Source organism: Gymnodraco acuticeps, unplaced genomic scaffold (assembly GCF_902827175.1).
Source record: "Gymnodraco acuticeps unplaced genomic scaffold, fGymAcu1.1, whole genome shotgun sequence".
Lineage (NCBI taxonomy): Eukaryota > Metazoa > Chordata > Actinopteri > Perciformes > Bathydraconidae > Gymnodraco > Gymnodraco acuticeps.
The window spans coordinates 1,230,913-1,252,947 of NW_022990165.1; the positions used below are offsets into that span (position 1 = coordinate 1,230,913).

The 22,035-nt window shown below is 40.6% G+C and overlaps 1 protein-coding gene across 1 annotated transcript in view; it reads left to right on the forward strand.

Annotated features, from left to right (window-relative positions):
• The first annotated feature begins 1,059 nt into the window (after nucleotides 1-1,059).
• The window catches only part of LOC117547047 (transmembrane protein 150A-like), a 42,855-nt gene continuing 21,879 nt past the window's right edge, over nucleotides 1,060-22,035 (forward strand). Inside the window, exons 1-4 of the mRNA XM_034217505.1 lie at nucleotides 1,060-1,756; nucleotides 3,740-3,813; nucleotides 11,321-11,368; nucleotides 13,731-13,817. Of these exons, the coding sequence (XP_034073396.1) occupies nucleotides 3,749-3,813; nucleotides 11,321-11,368; nucleotides 13,731-13,817 (200 nt within the window). The 5' untranslated portion in view covers nucleotides 1,060-1,756; nucleotides 3,740-3,748. The remainder of the gene's footprint in view (nucleotides 1,757-3,739; nucleotides 3,814-11,320; nucleotides 11,369-13,730; nucleotides 13,818-22,035) is intronic.

A 22,035-nucleotide genomic window follows, 5' to 3' on the forward strand; every position in this document is an offset into this window, starting at 1 on the left:
GTAGAGATAAATACTTTTACTTTGGTATTGTAGGTCAATTGTAATGTTTATACTCTTGTACATTCACTTAGCTAAGATTTAAATGCAGGACTTTTACATGTTTTTTTCCTACCCTGTAGTACTGCTCCCAGGTGTTGGGCCTATAATGGAAAGCCTGTGGCGCCCTCGCGCGGCACGAGTCAGTTGCCATGGTTTCCTCTGTTGCTTCATGAGTAACTCTGGCTCTGTAAAGTAGCGCCATTTGTTTCCGACTTAAAATCACGTTAATTGAAAGCAGCTGTGTGAATCTCTGCACTGTGACGCACGCGAGGAGCCACGTGAAGTTGCCTTCAAATCCTGTAGGAAGAAATTATATTTGAACGGAATATAAATAACAAGTAAATAACAACGGTGACTCCAATCAATGATAGGCCTACGTTGTTGTGTTATTTTACAGTTGTAAGTATTTTGGTGAGGACCTAGGCTGTACTGAACCTGTAACAGAGTAGTAGTACAGTACACATAGTTCCCATTTCCTGTGAGGAAAACATATTTAATATTTCACAACAACATTTTGGAGAAAATTCCACATAATAATAAAGAAATGTCTAGCAGAACTCTTAGTGTATGCCCCATTACTCATCTTACAGCTCTTAGAACACGTTTATCCAACTGATATCAATTTGATGATGACATATATATTATTATCACTCACACAGACCGTTTGTTTTTGTAGGATCCTTATTTTTACTTGTGATACTTATAGGTTGCGCTTACTTTGGATGGTGGACTTTAACTTGAAAGGGAGTTTTTTTAAAGGTTGTAGCCTATTCCTCCATGGCCTTGTGTATACAGAAATAAAAGCAAAAGTGTGAAAGACAAACATTAAGTCATAGAAAAGTGCAGCAGAATACACTTAATAAGGATGGAACTGGTAACAATAATAGAAAAAAGGATGGCATTAAACAAGCAATTAATAAATATGAGTGCAAAAATATAAAGTATAGACATTTAATTGCAAATAAACCATTTACGTTTCAGAAATAATAATAATAAAAAAATCTGACCATTTCAAAAACGTTCCCATACTACATTAAACCTCCAGTCAAACATCCTCAACATTTCCATCTGTCAGCTCAAAAACACGAGCTTTTTAAGGGGCACTTGAATGCACCATATTCCGCTTTCCTGGAAAACATTTGGAGCTTCTTTGGAATAGAAAAACACGAGCACATCCAAAAGTGTGATTAATCTGCGAAACGGGCGTGAAATGTGATTCCAAGAACTATAAAAGGAACAAAATAATCCAAAACAAGAAAAGAAACACCACAACACACCTGCAGCTGAACGCACACTTCCAAGCACTCAGTAAAGTATACAAAAGCCAAACATCTCTCCACAGACACGTAAATAAACTCAGATAAAGTTGTACTAAAAGACAAAAACATGTTTATTTTCCAACCCTGAAATAAAAAAATTCTTAAAAGGAGTTTATACTGTCAGATCTGGATTTAAAATGGTAGAACATGTGAGTGTGTGTTACTGGGAGGAGTCTGGAGTTCCTGTATCCAGCTGCTGTGTGTTTGGAGGATCACTGCCATCAGGCTGATCTCCGAGCAGCCTCAGAGTGAGATGAAGGGGATCAATCGGCATCAGATCTGTCACACCTTTTACAATGAAACCAGTTGGATCAGCTGATGCAGAGGAGCTCAGACTAGCAGTACAATTTGAGATGAAGAGGAGAGCCTGAAGACTTTTTCCACGGAACAAACCGAAGGTAGGAAAAGCCCCCTTCACTACACCTCTGTATGCAGATGTTCCTGAAGTAATGACAGTAATTGGGAAGTACTTGGAGAAACAAGCAGCTTCTGTACAGTAAAACCAGAGGAGACAAAAGTCATGGAAAAATATACTTCCCTGTTTTTTGTTGTTAGTTGTGATAATAGTTTCAAGCAAGTTGAATGAATGGTGGTCAACATTTCTTGTGTGTTTAAATAAACTCACAGGAAGGAACAGGCAACCTCTTGAGTTATGATTTTCTATTTACTGAGTGCGTTTTTGTAAGAAAGATCAAAAAAGTGCTTAAACTTCATTATATGAGTACATTTAGATGATCAATTTAAATCATTTCCCAACCTTTCTTCAAGTGGAATATGCAGTCGTTCTTGGATGCTTTGTTTTATAAATATTATTTGTATTAATATATCTTCTAAAACTGACAGATGAATGGATTTGCAAGCAGCACTTTTATGTCCAGGCTTTTATGGATCAATAACTGAATCCACAAACAATTAAATTATTAAATTAGACAGTGACAGCTTCTCAAATCAAAGTGTTTCTTACTGTGATTTAAAAAAGGTATGTCTCATTTTTTAAATGTTGATAAAAGTTCCATCTTGAAGATAAATAAGTTAAGAGTAGATTAGTAGTAACTTTGTCTCAACACTGAACATAAACCCTATTAATTGTACTAAACTGTGCTCAGTTTCTTATGGTCGGTTTGATGACTTGTTTTTTTTTTCTTTATGAGGTCTTAAATCAAACTATTTATTGATTAATCAAGACAATTATTGATAACTCCATAATGAAAATAATCATTGGTTGTGGCAGTGCTTCTTACCTCTTCTTCAATCTCAAAACCCTCTTAAGAGCTCTATAGCTTCAGTTCTGTGCTGTCACTATCACAACATCACATATGTCAGTTGGCCAAGACCCCTTGGTGTTAATTGTAATGTCTGGGTATTTAGCATAGACTTTTCAACATTCAGGTTACTCCTATAGACATTAAGGCGACATGAGAGTCCAAGATGCCGTTTATAAGTCAAACCTCAAATGATTTGTTTTTTAATGACTGCTACACAGCTAACCTGAGCCCAGGGAATAGCTTGTAAAAGAGGGACAGAAACAGGGGACTGAGAGGGGCCCAACAGCTCCCCTGGGTCTCCGGGCAGATTAATCCGGTCATGGGGAACAACATGTTTAGGCGTTTCCATGGCTGCATTGTCTGCAGGTTAATTTACTCTGAGTAGATCAATCAGTAATAGTAAACAGTGAGCCTGCTGCAGCCCATTGTCAGTGTATTTATCTGGTTCATACAGTACTCAACCACATTTGTTTTAACCTGCTTAAGGTCTGCAACTGACTGTTATTATCACTGTCAATCAACCTTTTGTAACCTTATTTTCATTATTCAATCAGTGTATTACATGTCAGAAATGGTTGGAATTCCAACCAACAGTATATAACTCAAAGACATTTAAATTACAGTGATGAGTGGTGCTAAATATAACATAGTACATTACTCAAGTACTGTTCCTATTTACAATTCTGAGGTTCTGGTTCTTCACAAATTCATTCTACTTTGTACCTCTACTCCACTCCTCCACAGGATTGAGTTTAATTTGACAAATTATGATGTTTTTAATATAGTTAAACTATTATATAAAGTAGTAATACAATTTGCTCCAATTCACCGGCTGCTTTTGAATTATATTTTAGAGTGCAGGACTTGTACTTGTAACAGAGTAGGCTATTTTTACACTATCCAACAACAGAAAGCGATAAAAAACACAGAAACACAGCAACATTTTACCTTATATCTTATTTAATGAGTAAATGATTGTTGGCTGTCCAAATGTGTGCATATGAATCAATGGATCAAGTAGTCTAATAATATGATGTCCTAAAAGTGCATAACCAGATTATTAATGTTTTTTAAACTGATTAATTTGGTTTTAATGTTGTTTGTTGCTCTCTGCAGGTGGTCATCATGTCTCTGTGGATGATCCTTCCCGTCAGCCTGCCTGTCTTCACCATCACTGGGATATGGGTCGTGTGAGTATACCTCAGAATTGGTGAAAATAAACATCAACAGTTGCTCCTAAAAAGTCTTTCTGTAGACAAACTTCAACCTCGGTTATCTTTACATAAGCCTTGTTAGAGAGGCTACCTATTATCCCTGCTGCGGTCATGATGACCTAAACTGTCTGTACAAAGTTCATGCATTTAAAACAGTCGCTTCTTTGGAAAGAGACAGTATAACGTCCTTCTGTTTATACTACGATTGTGCCTGAGAAGAGTCACCCTTGAAATTCCTCTCAGCCTCGGTGTTCTGGTCTGCATGTCCTGTCATCTGCATCTGCTTTACTCCCACAGCAGTCACATCTGTAGCTCTGCACGACAGCAGCATACATTAGGGCTGCTTTCCATGCTGCCAATAAACTGCTCTTGTGAGTGCGTACCACAAATGTGTTTTTGACAGCACATAATCAACTATGGTCAAAGATTTAATAGAGTATAGTTTTAAACACCTCTAAAGATAAGAATGACAATTTAAAAAAACACATTTAGTTGCACTGTTGTTAAGATGAGGAGAAGGTTACAGCTCTTACCGTATGCTAAATACAGTGTGTAGCTAAAGCTTGCTGGCGTTAGCTTAGTTTAGCAGATTGACTTGAAACAGGTCAACCCAGTCTCACTGCATTTCGTGTTATAGTCACGACATTTAATCTATTGATTCGTGTTCACCAACACGATTTTCCCATTTTTTTCGTGTCACACACATGGTCACACAGAACGATTTTAAAAGCAATGTATTTCTATAGAGAGGCGAAGTCCCGCCCATCTACTTCCGAGCCATGGGACCTTATTTCGGAAAAATTATGTATTGAAGTCAATGGGGAGAGAAAGATTATTTTTCGATCCCGTTTGAATTGTGCCACGAATTACACATATGATGTTTGTCAATTTAAAAGATAATTTTGCAAGTAAAAAAAAAAAAAAAGTGTCGTAAAACTGTGAAGTAACACATTTGTTTGTGTGAAACGCTCAATGAACTACATCTCTGGTCTCGCAGAACAACACACGCCACAAAGATGGCCGTCACTACTGTCTTGTCAACAAAACGATTGACTACCCTCACTATACCAGGGTTGCCAACTTTGGGTACCTGGCTGGAGTGAGATTTTGATATCATGGGTTTAATTACACATATGCGCACTAAATGACTGCTATCGTGTCAGCAGCGGGACCTTAGCATATATATAGGATACATATACAATATATACAAATACACAATATTGGACACAGACTATAAAGGGCACACATTTTCATTCACTAATGAAAGTCAAACACATGTTTGTTTCCATTGTTTTATTGTGTGCCTGTCGCGATAAGCAATTCATTGACTTAAATAAAATGAAATAAAAATGAACTCGATAAATTTTCATTTACATGAGGATGTGACTAGCAGTTTGAAAGGATGTACTTGAATTATTATTATATATTATCATTATGTCAGTGGTCTAAAATGGTCATACAACGGTGCCGACAATATTATCGTTTATCGCAATCATTTCCGGGAAAATGTATCCAACAAAATTAATTATCGTGAGAGGCCTATACATGAAACACACACACAAACAAATCTACAGACTTACTCCAAACTGCCAAATATATTAATTAACATACTCTCACGCTCATATACTCTTTGACTCTATTTTGGTCTAGTACAGGGTGGCCAACTTTGGGTACCTGGCTGGAGTGAGATTTTGATATCATGGGTTTAATTACACATATGCGCACTAAATGACTGCTATCGTGTCAGTAGCGGGACCTTAGCATATATATAGGATATATATATACAATATATACAAATACACAATCATTTCATTTCAAACCTTTATTTATACTGATAAATCCCATTGAGATCATTGATCTCTTTTTCAAGGGAGACCTGCTCAAGTAGTTCCACATGAAACATAAAAACATAAATAGAACAACAAAAGGACATCATACAGCATCATTTACATAATTATCCACATAAACAGGTACCTATAGCTTCCGATTGAGTAGCATCCAACCGAGCTTTAAAAACATTTAGTGGCACCAGATTGTTCAGTTTCCATTTAATTTGCAGACTATTCCAAGACAGAGGAGCTGCGCATCTAAAAGCTGTCTTCCCTAAGACAGTCCTAGCAGTTGGCACATTTAATAAAACCACAGCATTCGATCTCAGGCAGTAGCCACTTACAATTTTCCGTGAGATCAGGGAGCAGATATAAGATGGAAGTTTCCCTAACATGGCTTTGTATATAAAAATGTACCAGTGACTGAGCCTCCGTACAATTAGTGAAAGCAAACCAGCCCTTGCATACAGGGTACAGTGATGGGTTAATGCTTTACAGTTTGTCACAAATCTTAGTGCACTGTGATACGCAGCATCTAACTTGACCAGGCAATTGGCAGGTGCATTCATATAAATCAGATCACCATAGTCCAGCACAGGTAAAAAGGTCACAGTGACTAGCCTGTTCCTGGCCTCAAGCGAGAAACAGGACTTGTTCCTGTAGAAGAAACCTAGCCTAACCCTCAGCTTTTTAAGCAGGTTATTGACATGAAGTTTAAAAGTGAGACAATCATCAAGCCAGATACCAAGGTATTTGTAACAGGTAACCACTTCAAGTTGTATTCCTTGCGTAGTTACAATATCTAAAACAGGCTCTGGTGTCTTTTTAGCTTTAGAAAAGAGCATTACCTTGGTTTTCTCAACATTTAAAAGAAGCTTTAATTCAGAGAGCTGAGTCTGAATAATGTTAAAAACAGCCTGTAATTTAACACCAGCCTCCTTAATGGAGGGACCTGCACAGTACATCACGGTATCATCCGCATACAAATGAATGTAAAGTAGCTTCATCCACATTTTCACCTAAACTATTGATATATATGGAGAATAAAAGTGAACCTAAAACAGAACCTTGGGGAACACCATTAGCAATGTTTAACCACTCAGAAGACAGCCCATCAAAGTGAACACATTGGGACCTTTCAGAGGTAGTTCACAAACCACCCTACTGCATGGCTGGACATGCCTATACTGGCTAACCTCTGCTTTAAAATGCGATGATCGACGGTGTCAAACGCTTTTGAAAGGTCAATAAATAGAGCTGCACAACTCTGCTTATTATCTAAAATACTCGCCACATCATTCACCACTTTCATTGTGGCAGTGATGGTGCTGTGTTGCTTTCTGAAGCCTGACTGATGTTTAGACAGGATGTCATTTGTACATAAAAACACCTTTACCTGTTCACTCACTAACAATATTGGACACAGACTATAAAGGGCACAACGTTTCATTCAGTAATGAAAGTCAAACACATGTTTGTTTCCACTGTTTTATTGTGTGCATAGGCCTGTCGCGATAAGCAATTAATTCAATTATCGTACGATAAATAAAAATGAACTCGATAACTTTTCTGACCTCGATAAATTGCCATTTACATGAGGATGTGACTAGCCGTTTGAAAGGATATACTTGAATTATTATTATATATTATCATTATGTCAGTGGTCTAAAATGGTCATACAACGGTGCTGACAATATTATCGTTTATCGCAATCATTTCCGGGAAAATGTATCCAACAAAATTAATTATCGTGAGAGGCCTATACATGAAACACACACACAAACAAATCTACAGACTTACTCCAAACCGCCAAATATATTAATTAACACACTCTCACTCTCATATACTCTTTGACTCTCTTTTGGCCTAGTAGAACAATAAGCAGCACACTTTTTTATCATTTCTACTGGATCTTAGATCTGCGCATGCGCAATACGTGTCGGCTCCCACTGCTCTGCTGTCTGTTGACGTTGTTAAGATTGGTGGGGGCGGGGAGGGAGGGGATCGACAGCTTGAGCAGCTGTCAACTCAACATTGTAAATAACCAACCAAAAACGATCGCCGGTTCATCTTCTTTTTGGCGTGAGAATAGTTTGGGCAGCGTGAGAGCGTGAGAGCGTGAGACTGAGAGTGAAAGCGTGTGTCACACGCCAGATGCGTGAGTTGGCAACCCTGATCTATCTCTTATATTTAGCGGAGGAAAATAATTGTGACATCAGTTATGACATCACTTACGCAACTCTGGGATTTGTAGTCTTTCTAGTTGCCTATTTTTCATAGTCTTATATTTCAACAGTTTTAACAACAACTGTGACTTTTTTGACATGGAAATTATTTTTTAAGATTGACAAACATCATATGTGTAATTCGTGGCACAATTCAAACGGGATCGAAAGATACGTTTTCTCTCTCCATTGACTTCAATACATAATTTTTTGGAAGCTTAGCGAATCAGTGCATGAGAAGCGAAACGGAAGTGAGGGACCCAAACAAACTATTAAGAAGGCAAATCTGAGATTTAATTTAACTCCAGCTCTCGACACAGGTTCGGGAAAGCCCCGTGAGCTTCTCGCTGTAGAGTGAAAATGGAATGCACACGCTATTTGTTGTTTGTTTATATCATGCAGTCTGTTCTTCTTCTCTCAGTTATCACGCAGTCTGTCTTCCGGTTGTTGCCTCTTTTGAATGACGAATACACACTACCGCCGCTTGCTGGTAAGGAGAGCTATTGCCACTCACGCATGCGCAGTTCGTACGTGCAACTTGGCCATCGGCTGAAGTCTTTGCGGTGTGTTCCAGTGCGAAACATGGCAAAGACGCAGGAGACGTGAGGTGAAGCGACGTTCCGTCGGGACGTGTTCTTTGGTGTCAGTTTGGTGTGTAGTGTAAAGGCCGCTACACACCAACCTGAGACCAAAGAACGCGTACCGAAGGCGTCCCGACTTTTACGTCCGCTACGTCGCCTTTACGCACGAACACACCGCAAAGACTTCAGCCGACGAGTGGCAATAACTCCTTACCAGCAGGCAGCGGTAGTGTGTATTCGTCATTCAAAAGAGGCAACAGCCAATCAGAGTGATTTCTTTGGCCAACTTTCTTTGGCCGATTCAACATGTTGACATGTTGAATCGGCCGCGGGAGGTGTGAAAATGTGCCGTAAAGCAACAACGGTGCGGGACACACCAACCTGAGTAGGGCGCCGCGAATGCCCGACTGCCTCTGACGGCCTCTGACTCCCAAAATGGGGTAGGTGTGTCAGGGCCTCAGGAGGCTTAAGATGCATGCCATGGAAGTTAAAACCATTGTAAATACATCCAGTTTCATCTTTATATTTGGAAGTATGCAGAACACTGAGGCATCATGGGATACAGAGTGAGAGTTCAGAGTGATCTGTGTGTTTAACATTGAAGGTGTTAAATGGAGATTTAAGGGAGTTTACCAGCCTTTGAAAAGCTCACACATTAACACTGGTTTGTTTAATCTGTACACATACCAAAGTGTAATAAAAACAATTTGTGGTTTAACAGTCTCTGCTGGTTGCCTGGCAGCCTCTCAGTGACGACAACACACAGCCATGCTTGCTGTTTTTAGTATTAATGTTAAACTAGGCTAAACTGCAGGTTCATTTTTACTGTATGAGAGTGGTGTTCATCTTTCTTCTTACTCTCTGCAGTAAAGCAAACAAGTGGATTTGTAAAATATTGCACTATTATTCTTAACTCAGCCTTGGGATTAAAGATTTGTTGTCTCTTCTGTATCAAATAATATATGTTTTTCAAAGCTATCCTTTTTTAGTCCTTCAGATTTATACAATTTAAAGCAATCTTTTTAATGAAAAATGATCTTAAATTGCAGTGAAATGTTTGTCTCCTATCTCTTACACCTTATTATTGTTTAGTGTTACTTTGTGCCCAGAATAATAATTGAATCATAAAACTGAATAAATGCTTACATTACCTCAAAGCTTTCCAAGAATTGTAGATACCTTTGAACAATCTGTATATTTTTATGAATATAAAGGTTATGGTTGTCTGCCAGAAGCTGTCATACATTGATATTGTATCCAGCTTTCAGCCACATCAAGAAGATTCACATTTATTTGAATTACACATAAATCCGAAATAAATACTCAGATGTCAGAGAGAAGGAGCAGCCAATGGTTAGGCCGCTCAGCACTTGGGGGTTTTGTGCCTTGCTTAAGGTCAGAATCAGAATGAGAATATTATCCAGGGGGATTGTGGGTTTCATGACCATCTTGGCAGTACCCTATATTTCAGTCCATGAATGTCTTGAGCTTAAGTTATCTGAGAAACAAGCCAGGACATTTTCAAAAACACTGATTTTTTACTTTTAAGTGCATTATTGACTGTTTTTTACCCACTTTAATCACTGAGTATGTTCGCTTTGGAGTGAAGGAGACCTCTAATTCAGCTGATTGCAATAACATACTCCGGTGATCAACCACTACTTTACAATGCCACCAGAATTCGTCTTTGCCAATGTTTTTGATGAATAAACTTCTAGTGGCAGAAAATGACATATTGTGATATAATGCTATTCCACAGAAGACCTAGACACCACAAATCTTTGGTAAATAGTTTTGCCCTGCAGCTGTTCTTGTTAAAGACACACTGACAGGCTGCACGGTACATAGCAGTTACACCATCATACACACTACTACTGCAGATTTAAGGATGTTGAGACGTTAAGTATATTTTCTGCTCTATGTGAATATGTCCTTTGTCTCTCCTCTTCTTCTTCCTTTCTCTCCTCGGTGTGAATTCATTGACACAGTCTCCTTTTGTGAGAAGCCATCACACCTTGACAAAGTGGGGGCGAGAATTTTTCACACCAGGTCTCCAAAGCTTTCCCCTGTAGGAGAGGAGTCTGTAATCCCCCACATGTTGACACCTGTCTGCTGGTGCCTTTGAAAGCTCTGATGATCCAGAAACACAAATGAAGCATGAACTGCAACTAGTGAGATTTTCATAACAGGAAACCATCAAGGAAAATCACTGTTTCTACATTTGAACCAAAACCAAGTAAATTATTTCAGACCAAAAGCTGTGATCTCCTTTCAACAAAGTTCATCACTCTTAGGTCAAGGCAAATCAATTCTTCAGGAGCCTGTTTTGTTCTCTGTGTGTTCACTCAGTGTGTGTCTTATCTGTGGCACAATGTGATTGTTTCATGACTTGATCTCTTACAGTTTGTCTTGATATATTTAAGCCTCAGATAACATTGATGACATCCGTGAAACAAGTCCACAGCCATGCTAGAGGCCTTGAAAAAAAAACAGCCAGCTGCTTCTGCATACACACGTATGACGAACACAAGTGGCCTCATTCTGTAAATGCTAAATCATGGTAATTCATGTGACATATGTTTTGAGTAGTACAAAAGTATGTTACTTAAATGCCCTGAAAAGCATGAATACTGCTCTATATTTTAGGTGTTCATTTACGTGAGTGAAACAGAACTTTTTCCCAAGTGGAAGATATTTATTATTTTCTAAAAATTAATAAAGTACTGACAGTGATGTTTTAGGACTGGAGATCTTGTTTGATCAATTGTATCTATATCAAAATTCTTCATTTTGTGTCTTCCTGTTCAGTTCTTTGACCAAAGATTCTTATCTTCTTTTATTTTTACAGATATGCAATGTCCCTGTACAACCAGCATGTCTGTCCTGTCCATAACTGGTACGTAAGGCACACACACACACACACACACACACACACACACACACACACACACACACACACACACACACACACACACACACACACGCGCGCGCATGCACGCACACTGCTTCATGATGTCAGTACTGGCAGTAGTGCACTTAGTGTCATGGACATTATTACTCACTAATGTGTACTGTAAGTTTTTAGGAATTCAGTTGTAATAGGACATTCAAGCAGAGAGCCAGACAAAGCCAAGAATCAGATGTAATGCTTGGAGAAGATAGAGAACAATTCGATCTTGAGAGAAAAAGTATTACACAACTGTTTTGATATTCGATTGATTTTCAAAGTCATTTTCTTTTATCGAAACATTTTCAAAAATGCTGTTTTCAACTTCTCATATTTGGAGATTTCCTTTTTTCTCTATTTTTTAAAATCACATTAAAGTCTATATCTTTAGGTTATTGACTGACAAACAAACATTTAAAGACATCACATTGGATACCCTTGGAGGAACTGGATTGACATGATTTACTATTTTTCAACATTTTTTAAACTAAACAGTTAATAGATATCAATAATTAAAGTATTTAGTTGCAGTCCTTTCATAAACAAACTGATGCAGTGTTGTTGTTAATTTTTTTTGCATAAAACACTTTTATTTTTGCCCCAACAATTCCTAAACAGGTAAAGTTCTGACAGATATTTTTCCAAGGAGTTGGTTGAGACCAAAACAGGGCTGAAAGAGGGAGAATATCGGACTTACAATCATCAGCTAACCAGAAACATAACTGAAAATGAATGATCATGTTGCCCTTTAACTGCTAAATGTGGACATGTTTGCTGACAAGTTCAATATCAACTTTAAAGATGACAATATGTCAGTGTTGAAGCTGCCAACTAGATGTGAAAACATGGTGTCCACACCAGCGTTTTCCACATCTTTGATCTATTTTGGTAGGCAAATAACTCACTTTACGTATCTTTCTGTTTCTGTGGTCAGATCAATCATAAAACACTGATTCACATCCTTGTTTCTAACACTTTTCCCCCCTCATCTACACAAAAACGAGATGCTAGCGTTTTGTGTTCATTGAAGTTGGAGAAAGGTCTGAAACACATCAGCTCAGTTTGGGTGAAGGGCCAAAACCAAGAGGAAAAAAATGCTTTTTATAGAGTAGTGAGGACTTATTCTCATTTCCTGTTAATGCGCCACAAAACACACAAAAAGCAGTCACTGATTGTGAATAAATACTTGCAGATGCCCACTGGGAAAACTGTGAAAACGGTGGAAGGAAAATCTTTCTCAGCTGGCGAGTGTGCGCAGCATTCAGGAATAAGGTCATTTATGGCGGGCTTGTATTTGCGCAATGCAACTTTTTCTATATTTACATCCGTGAGGCCTCACTCCCCACTTCCTGTCAGTCTTAATTTGAACATACTGAGGCATGAGATGGAGATGTGAGGACTTTGGGGTGATAATGAAGAAGATAAAGTGCTGCAGGGGCAAAGGTTGACATGAGGGGAGAGACAGACTGTGTGGATGTATGAGGGGAGTTACAGTAAACTGAAGTTTCAGAATGCAAACACATCAAAATGGGAGGAATCCAAACTCGAGTCAAGACAGATGAATTTAACTCCTAATAATCTGTGGAATGTGAAACTTAAACATGGATTAAATGTACCTGTGTGTAATAAAAGTACCTTCCCTGCTGGTACAGAAAACACATAAATATTCCAAATGAAAATATGTAAGGAATCTAATTAGTTATCACATGTCAAGATCTTTTCAAAAACCTTATCAGCAAAGATGTTTAAGTCAATATCTGCCAGCCTGTTTGCAGTGCAGCTACCAAAACATTGACTTTCATATATTGATATATACGGTAGCCGACAAGTGCAAACGCGCTAAAACTTCCATTAGGAGAAAAGCGCTGCAGCTTCAAAAGTGAGTCAAATATAAAAGCACAAATGTGCTCTGATACATCGGTAAGCGTGTGTGAAGGCAAAACAACACGGACAGCTAAGCATTTCCCTGTTATTCAAGATACCTTTCACCTAACATATTTTGGGTTAATTTTCTACAGTTGTTTGCGTAGATCCTGAGTCATGAAGCTCCAAAAGTGCGTCTTAAGGCTCAAACATTAACAGACTTTACACACATTTGCTTACATTAGATACATTATGCACCTTTGAAACTTGAAATCGGGATTTGTTTTTACTTGAGTGAACTAAAAAGATTCTAGCTTGGCTCATCATGAGTTTTTGAAAATGCATGCGACGTTCTGGCTTTGATCCTTTAATATTTTACTTTTAAATCTCGTTATCTGTCAATATCTACAGATTAAAAGTATTTGCATGTCCCCGTGTGTGTTTGCAGGCTTTACAATGAGTCATGTGAGGAGCAGCTCCCACTACAGAGGGGTCCAGTCCTGTGCTGCACCCTGGACAACATACCACTCATCAGGTCAGTGAACCCACCTCTGCATACGTATGTTAGTCATTCTGTTTTTGTACAATTCCTATTATATAGTACATATGTCAGTTTCCTGTATGTGATCCTCAATGAACCAAACAATAGAACAGTGTTGACATCGAGACGGCGGTTTCTTGAAGCCACAATGACGAAACGAACCGAGGATGATCCTTTTTCCTCTCTCAGCATAACAATAATAATACAACAATACACATGTGGTGGCGGGTATCCACTGATGGTGAAATAGCAGCTTGCCTCACTCTGGTCTGTGGTTTTCAACCAGTTATATTTATATGGTCTGGGCTTCTTTATTCTAACCATGCTTAGGTGCTTAACTTTTGCATTTGTTTTTACTCTTTTTTTTGTTGAAACCCAAATAGGAAATCAAGAACATTGTGTTCTACTTGGCACACAGGCCTGTGATTATGAAAAAAACTAGTATGAGTCATGGACAGCATGTGAAATAAAAGACATTTAAGTGGTTGCAACAGAACATTCATCAATCTTAATCTGTTGAATATTGTGCACTGATGTAATGCTATTTTTCCAGAATTAATACAGTAAGCACCATGGTTACGCTCAGGTGAAGTCTTTAAAGTGAAGGAGGTTATATCCAGGGGTGCACATAACTGTTACGCAGGTACGCATGCACGGCAACAATCTGAAATGCGTCACTTGTGTCACAAAGCGCATTTTCGTACCGACGTACTTGTGAAGCTTAGAGATGGCAAATCCGGATCCTTTTACGGACTCAGGGTATTCTGAGTCAGTCATTGAAGAGATCCGGATCATACGAGTCATTTGAGTCATATGAGTCAGCATCACCAAGACCGTAGAAATCCTATCGGTGAAACCGAAAACTTGTTGCATTTCACGAGCATATTAAACTGACGTTATATTAACCTCCGCTACACAGTGTCTTTTGCTTTGATAAAAAATGTTGATCACAAAAAAAGGGTCATTTTGCGACGAGTCTGCTGGATCTCTGGATCTGCTGCTATGGTTACGGCTCTGAGTCCGCTGTGTTTTGCACAGTGAGTCAGGATTTGCGAATCTGAGTCTGCTGTTGACTCGTGCATGACGACGAGTCTGCTGGATCTCTGGATCTGCTGCTATACGGTTACGGCTCTGAGTCCACACGAGTCTGCTGTGTTTTGCACAGTGAGTCAGGATTTGCGAGTCTGTGAAGTTCCGCTAACTAACTCGTAGGCTACTGGTCTCTCTCGATCATTGTCCTGGATTCACGGATCCCGCGATTTTGATTAAGTCCATTATGTTTCCGGCTCTAAATGAAGTTTCAGTGTAGACTTCTAACAAAATTGTCATGTTGTGCAACAGTCAGAAAACAGAAAATTGCAAAACAGTTAGAATATATAAAATGTCTTAATTATACAATTATTAAAACACAATTGTGCAAAATGTGCTTATACAGGAACATATTAAAATAACTATATACATATAATGCAAAACACTTATTTTTTTAAATGCAAACAAAAAAATCAAGCATATCTTCACCCATTATCTCCACCCATGATAAAATAACTATGAAAAATAAGAAATTAATTAAAATGAACATATATACATATTTGGGTCATGAAAACAGTGTGTAGATCTAATCATATGCCCCCCCCCCTCCTATTTTCTCATGGACTGCGTAATCATTGCAATACTGGTGTTTGTATGTGTTAAATGTGTGTAAAGTCGTGTCTTTTGCTTTAATAAAACATGTTGATCACAAAAAAAAGGGTCATTTTGCGATTTTGCGAATCTCAGTCTGCTGTTGACTCGTGCATGACGAAGAGTCTGCTGGATCTCTGGATCTGTTGCTATACGGTTACGCCTCTGAGTCCGCACGAGTCTGCTGTGTTTTGCACAGTGAGTCAGGATTTGCGAATCTCTGAGTCTGCTGAGCCCAAGAGTTCAAAGCTTTTAATCTCAATCAGATCCGATCAGATTTTGAAATCCCATTTTTTGTGATCCAGGATCAGACAAGTCGGCCACATTTTGTCCCTGGAGTTCAAAGCAATGCAGGATAGGATCAGTCTGATCCAGATTACGATTTTTCAAGATGACTAGATCCTGAATATCAGTGCTTTAATCCTACCGATCGCCATCTAGTGGATATGCAAAATAATACAAGGAAGACAAGAGACCACATTGCAGAGACATCTATAATGTTTAATTATATTTTTAAATACATAAAGGACATCAAATCATAATGAAATTGTAATTTAAAAAAATACTCCCACTAGGGTAACAACAATAAAGCATTCATTCAAAGGCAGCTGGATCATCCAGGCGTGCTTTGAGGAGCTGAATTCTCAGTGAGGTTTCAGTTTGCTGAAGCCGGCACAGCTTTATTTGTTCTTCGGCCAGACGGATCTGAATCTCTGCCCTCTCCGTTTCACGGCTCAGCAGAGTCTCGTAGGCATCATCCCTCTGCTTTGGTTTTCTGGTGCGCTTGCATTTTCTCTTTAGAGGTGGCTCTTGCAGTGTGTCATCAGGCCTGGCTGAAGGTCCAGCTTCTGGATCCACATGGGTCAGGAGGACCTCGTCTTCAATGGTGTGTGTCACATCAGGTGCATTGACGACCTGAAATGAAAGTTTATCAATATACTTTATACCCCTTAATAAGATGATCACAAGCATGCAACCTGTACAATTGTAGTACTAGGATGCTATGTAAGACATATAGCCATTGTAGTTCTATGAAAATAACAATTATACAAGATAATAATTGTAGTTCTATAGGGACAAGGATAAAATCACACATACCTGCGACTCACCATCCAGTACAACGTTTGGTATTCCATGTAAAGATTGTGACTGCTGACCACCAATGATATCAAGTACCACATCTGTGTATTGTCCCCTTTTATGTGGTTTGTTACCCGTCTGTGGGTTTTTAGCCTGGCTGTGCTCTTTGGTAGCTTGCTGCTTCCAATTCTTCCACCTCAACCTCACTTGGTCCACCGTCCTCTTGTGTCCAGATCCTGTGGCATTCACATTGTCTGTAACTTCCATCCATATTCCGCTCTTTACTTTAGTCGCTCCACCCTCTCTGTTAAAGCTATCAACTATGGAGTCATAATTGTTCCTTACACCCAGCAGCAGTGCATGGGTCTCAGCAGATGTAAAATTAGGCCCCTTTTTGTCCATCTTTCCAACTCAATGGTTTGGTCAGGTCAGCAATTAGTTTTATAGGTCTGGCCTTGCTATTAATTACATAATTAACCACAGGCCCTAACCAATCTGGACATTCATTCCAGGTGTGTATTTGCAATTAGTTGTTATTCAGAGACTGATGTAGGCCTACTGACTGAAACAACAGTAAGAACACAGTCATGGCAGGGATTGTTCACATCTTCCATGCTGGGAGGAGAGGTTACCGCCAAAGGGTCCACACCGAGCGCCCCAAACCTCTCCAACAGTACACAACAGAAGAACTGTACAATCGTTTTCGATTTGGACTTGATGACATCAACTACATTGCTGATCTGGTCAGGCCACAACTGCAGTGCAGAACCTTGCGGAGTCATGCTCTGACTGTAGAGGAACAGGTCCTCATTGCCCTGCGCTTTTACGCATGTGGAACATTCTATGAGGTCATAGCTGACAGCATGGGAGTCCACAGGACAACAGTGGGTGAAGTGGTGACAGCTGTGTCTGATGCACTGGCTCGCCTGCTGGATCACTTTGTGACTTTTCCCACTGATGGTCAGATTGCCAAAGTGAAGCAGAAGTTTTTTCTTCTAGGAGACATGCCCAACACCATTGGGGTGATCGACTGCACCCATGTACATATTCAAGCACCTCGTCAGAGGGAGTGGGAATATGTCAACAGGAAAGGGAGGCACAGCATCAATGTGCAACTTGTGGGAGATGCTGACCTTGCCATCACCAACTGAGTTGTGAGATGGCCTGGGTCAGTCCACGATGCACGTATCTTCAGAGAGAGCCGGTTGTTCACTGAATTCCAAACCAACAGGCCGGATGGAGTTATATTAGCCGGCAGTGCCTACCCACTCCTACCATGGGTGATGACACCTTTTCCCACGGCCAACACTCCCTCACAGATGCGCTACAACAATGCCCATGGAAGAACAAGGTGTGCCATTGAGCGCTTGAATGGAGTACTGAAGAGGCGTTTTGCATGCCTCAACTATCTGAGAGTGGAACCCCAAGGAGTATGCCAAATAACACTGGCTTGTATTGTGCTACACAATATCGCTGTCCATCGCAGAGTCCCCCTCTCTGACATCGATGATCCCCCAGAGCCCCTCGCACCTGCTGATGATCAGGCCCACCTATGGATTTCCCTCTAAATGAGAGACTGAGTGGTGGTGCAATGCGAGATGCTATTGTTTGCAATTACTTTTGAAAGGTGATGACAGATGGACTTTTTTTGTTGAAGATATTTTTAATTTAATCTAAATTACATTTGTGATTGACAATCTTTGTTGTGATACTTTTATGAGCATAAACATTTATGTCATCAACATTTGGTTGAAAACAAAATAGGCCACCACAAACGTGAGCAAAAAATGGAAAAATAAAATGTATTTCCCATGAAGGCTAAACATTGTGTATTATTTCAGTTAACAAACTTTGCCATCTAATTTAAATTGAAACATATTTTAAAATAAATGGTACAGTACATTTTCCTCTGGTAATCCACTGGAAATCCACCCCTCTGGTGGGATCAGGATAATCCAGTTTTTTGGGATCAAATTGATCCCAATCCTGTGTTGTCGGTTTGAACTACCCATTTTGAAGATTTGATCCAGATTAAAGCTTGGATTGGATTTCCTGATCTGATCGGATATCAAAGTGATCCTAATCCTGTTTTTTGGTTTTGAACTCCCCAAAAGATAAATCTGATCTGATCAGATAGGGATTAAAAGTTTTGAACTCTTGGGCCCTGTTGACTCGTGCATGATATAGCCGCGGAGCCGGGAGCTGGAGGAGGGGCTGCAACATGTTACTGTTAATCTCTCCCCACTTTTGGCCACACCCCCTAAGTAAAATGTCTTCCTGGCCGCGGCTATGCTCGTGCACATGACGAGTATGGATCTCTGGATCTGCTATGCACGGTTAGGAGTCGTAATTTACGGCTCCTCTGAGTCCCCACGAGTCTGCAGGAAGTTTCACTGATCCGCGTCCCCTCCCCTGAGCCAAACGATAACTTCTGGAAGCTATCCTACTTGCTAAAGGGTAGGCAGATGGACTGGGCTACGTTGTAATGTTATTTTACATGTTATAAGGAGAGTAGCGAGTGACGCAATTTATAGTTTTAATTTGTACGTCACACCAGGTGTAGGACTCAAAGGACTCGGGTTAATGGAGAGGGGAGACTCGTCACGACCAGCTCATTTCTAGGATCCGGGTTAATGATCCGGATGAATCAGGACTCGCCCATCTCTATTTTCTATGTGCACAGACAGGGCTGCTGTTAATGTCGGTCTGTACAACGGAATTGTGCCAAAACTACGCCAACCTGCTGCGGAGGGAGACTCCCCCCCTTCACTGGAGAACTGCGCTAAAACAGCTGATCACAACGTTCACGCTCTGTGGTCACAAAGTACTCCACTAGCTCCACTAGCACTCCCCCCCCCACCGTTGACGTTCGCGATACAGAGGGCTTCATCAAATAACTTTGAGTGGAGCCAGAAGTTGGAGTACCAAACACTGACTCCAGGTACTCATCTGAGTACCTCACTGAGAAAGTTATGGGCACCCCTGGTTATATCACACACAGGCTCCGACCCTCTACTGGACTCTATGGGTACTACTCTCAACCATGCTATGCGAGCATTCATACACTGAGTTTGTATAAACGTAGCCGGCCAATCAGGGCGAGCCTACCTGAATGGGCGCGCAGGCACACAGTATATAAGGCGGCCACGCCTCCTGATCCTGTCATCCTTTTCTCTTCAGTGGAAGATTCAGTTCCGAATTGATTTTATACTCCTTTTATTTGTTTTTAAAGCCCTAAATGGGCTGGCTCCGGCTTATTTAGCAGAACTCATCCATCGCTACACCGACTGCAAATAAACACGGGTGTGTGGGGCGTCTCGCTGATTGCTCTTCCGCAAGATGCCCCCACCTCACCGGATCAGAGTGATTATTTGGCCGCAGCCTTGGCCAAATTAATAGCCTGGTCTGCGGTGTGGCCGCCGCTGCTTGCCGTGGGGGGATCACGCCGCATGGCACTTTCTAAAAAAGACCGTGATGATCTCCTGGGAGCCCCCGTGTCTACGGAAGTCTCTTTGGATCGATTTCATTGGTCACGTGGTCGTGGATGAGGAGTAGTCGCCGCTTGCCGTATGCTGCTTCTTGCTCATCCTCAGAGGACAGAACACTGTCCCACACTGGCCGCCCCGCTGTAACTCCAGTAAAGGAAGCAGCAGGTGGGTGCGCACACGTGAGTGGAATAAACCGCAGAAAGTGCTGTCAAAGCACTATGCCGGTTCAAAGACACTATTGCCAGCGTGCTGTTGTCAGAAAACACACCTTGCCTGGTATAATAGCTCCGATTTAATGTATTTCACCATTGAATGTGAAACACAGCGTTAATACGAAGGCGCGCGGCCCCGTGAGAGTGGCGCGCGCATTCAGGTAGGCTCGCCCTGATTGGCCGGCTACATTTATACGAACTCAGTGTATGAATGCTCGCATAGCATGGTTGAGAGTAGTACCCATAGAGTCCAGTAGAGCAGGGGTTCCCAACCCCCGGTCCGCGGACCGGTACCGGGCCGTGGAGGTGTTACTGCCGGGCCGCGAAATAGCTGTGAGTTTATCGTAATATTTGCAGAATTATAAATATATAAAAATATTTTATCATAATATTTTTTTCAAAAAGTGTTTAATGTTCGCACCTATACCAGTCATATTATTTCTTCCAGTAGCCTAGTTAATCTTTCACCAGATAACCGTTGAAAATGGCTTTTATGATGTTCCGAGGGATTCGGCGGCTCAAGGTCTCAGCCTCTTGTGCGCACGAGAAAGTTACCGGTGCGCCAAGTAGGAAGAGGAGCGCACAGGAGACAACCGTTTAATTGCAGACTGTTATGTTTATGTGGGGAAATGGCAGTGCATACATTATTTGAGATATATTTCAAACTCGGACTTCATTTTAAGGACATGTCGGCCAGGGGTGTAGAGCTATATGTTTATTTTATTAGCTTTTCTTTTTAATGACTGATTTTAAATGCTATTTTCTTAATGTCTTTCATTTTTTTGTAAAGCACTTTGAATTGCCTTGTGTTGAAAAGTGCTATATAAATAAACTTGCCTTGCCTTTGTTTAAGCACCGGATTGGCAAAACAGGAGAGTAAACCAGTCTGCCTTGATCTATGAATTCATGTCCGGGACTCTCACGGTATCTGCTGCCCGCAGCTGTTTTATAGAAGGAAAACCTCCTTCACTTCATGAAATGGCTGCAGGAAGCATCAGGAGGCAGCGGGACGTGTAACTCCGCTTCTGAGAAGTGCAGCACCAGCGCGCCGAGAGCTGTGCCTTTTTACGCACCGCCTTCGCTGTGTTTACCTTCATCAGAACAGCGAGTGACTGCAGGCTGCTACGTGTTAACCACACACAGCTCTACACACATCTCTACACCCATCGAACTGCCCGATTACTCCCCCTTTTATTAATTTTATGAAGGAGATGTCCAGTCACCAAGGCGCATGATGTGTGTGTGTGTGTGTGTGTGTGTGTGTGTGTGTGTGTGTGTGTGTGTGTGTGTGTGTGTGTGTGTGTGTGTGTGTGTGTGTGTGTGTGTGTTGTGTGTGTGGTGTGTGTGTGTGTGTGTGTGTGTGTGTGTGTGTGTGTGTGTGTGTGTGTGTGTGTGTGTGGTGTGTGTGTGTGTGTGTGTGTGTGTGTGTGTGTGTGTGTGTGTGTGTGTGTGTGTGTGTGTGTGTGTGTGTGTGTGTGTGTGTGTGTGTGTGTGTGTGTGTGTGTGCGCGCGCGTGCGTGCGCGCGCTCCTTCATAATGCGCCTTCACCTCGTTTTCCCATCACTGGATTATCCGTAAATCATACAAACAAAACCAAAACGTTGATTTATCTGTTTTTCCGAAAAACCAAAAAACGACACCGGTTCTTTTTTAAACGTTGTTAATATGTTTTGGATGCATATTGTTCTATTATTTGTTCAGGCTGTTACATACAATTAGCCTCTGTTGCTACCTGCTGGTGAGTAAATATTA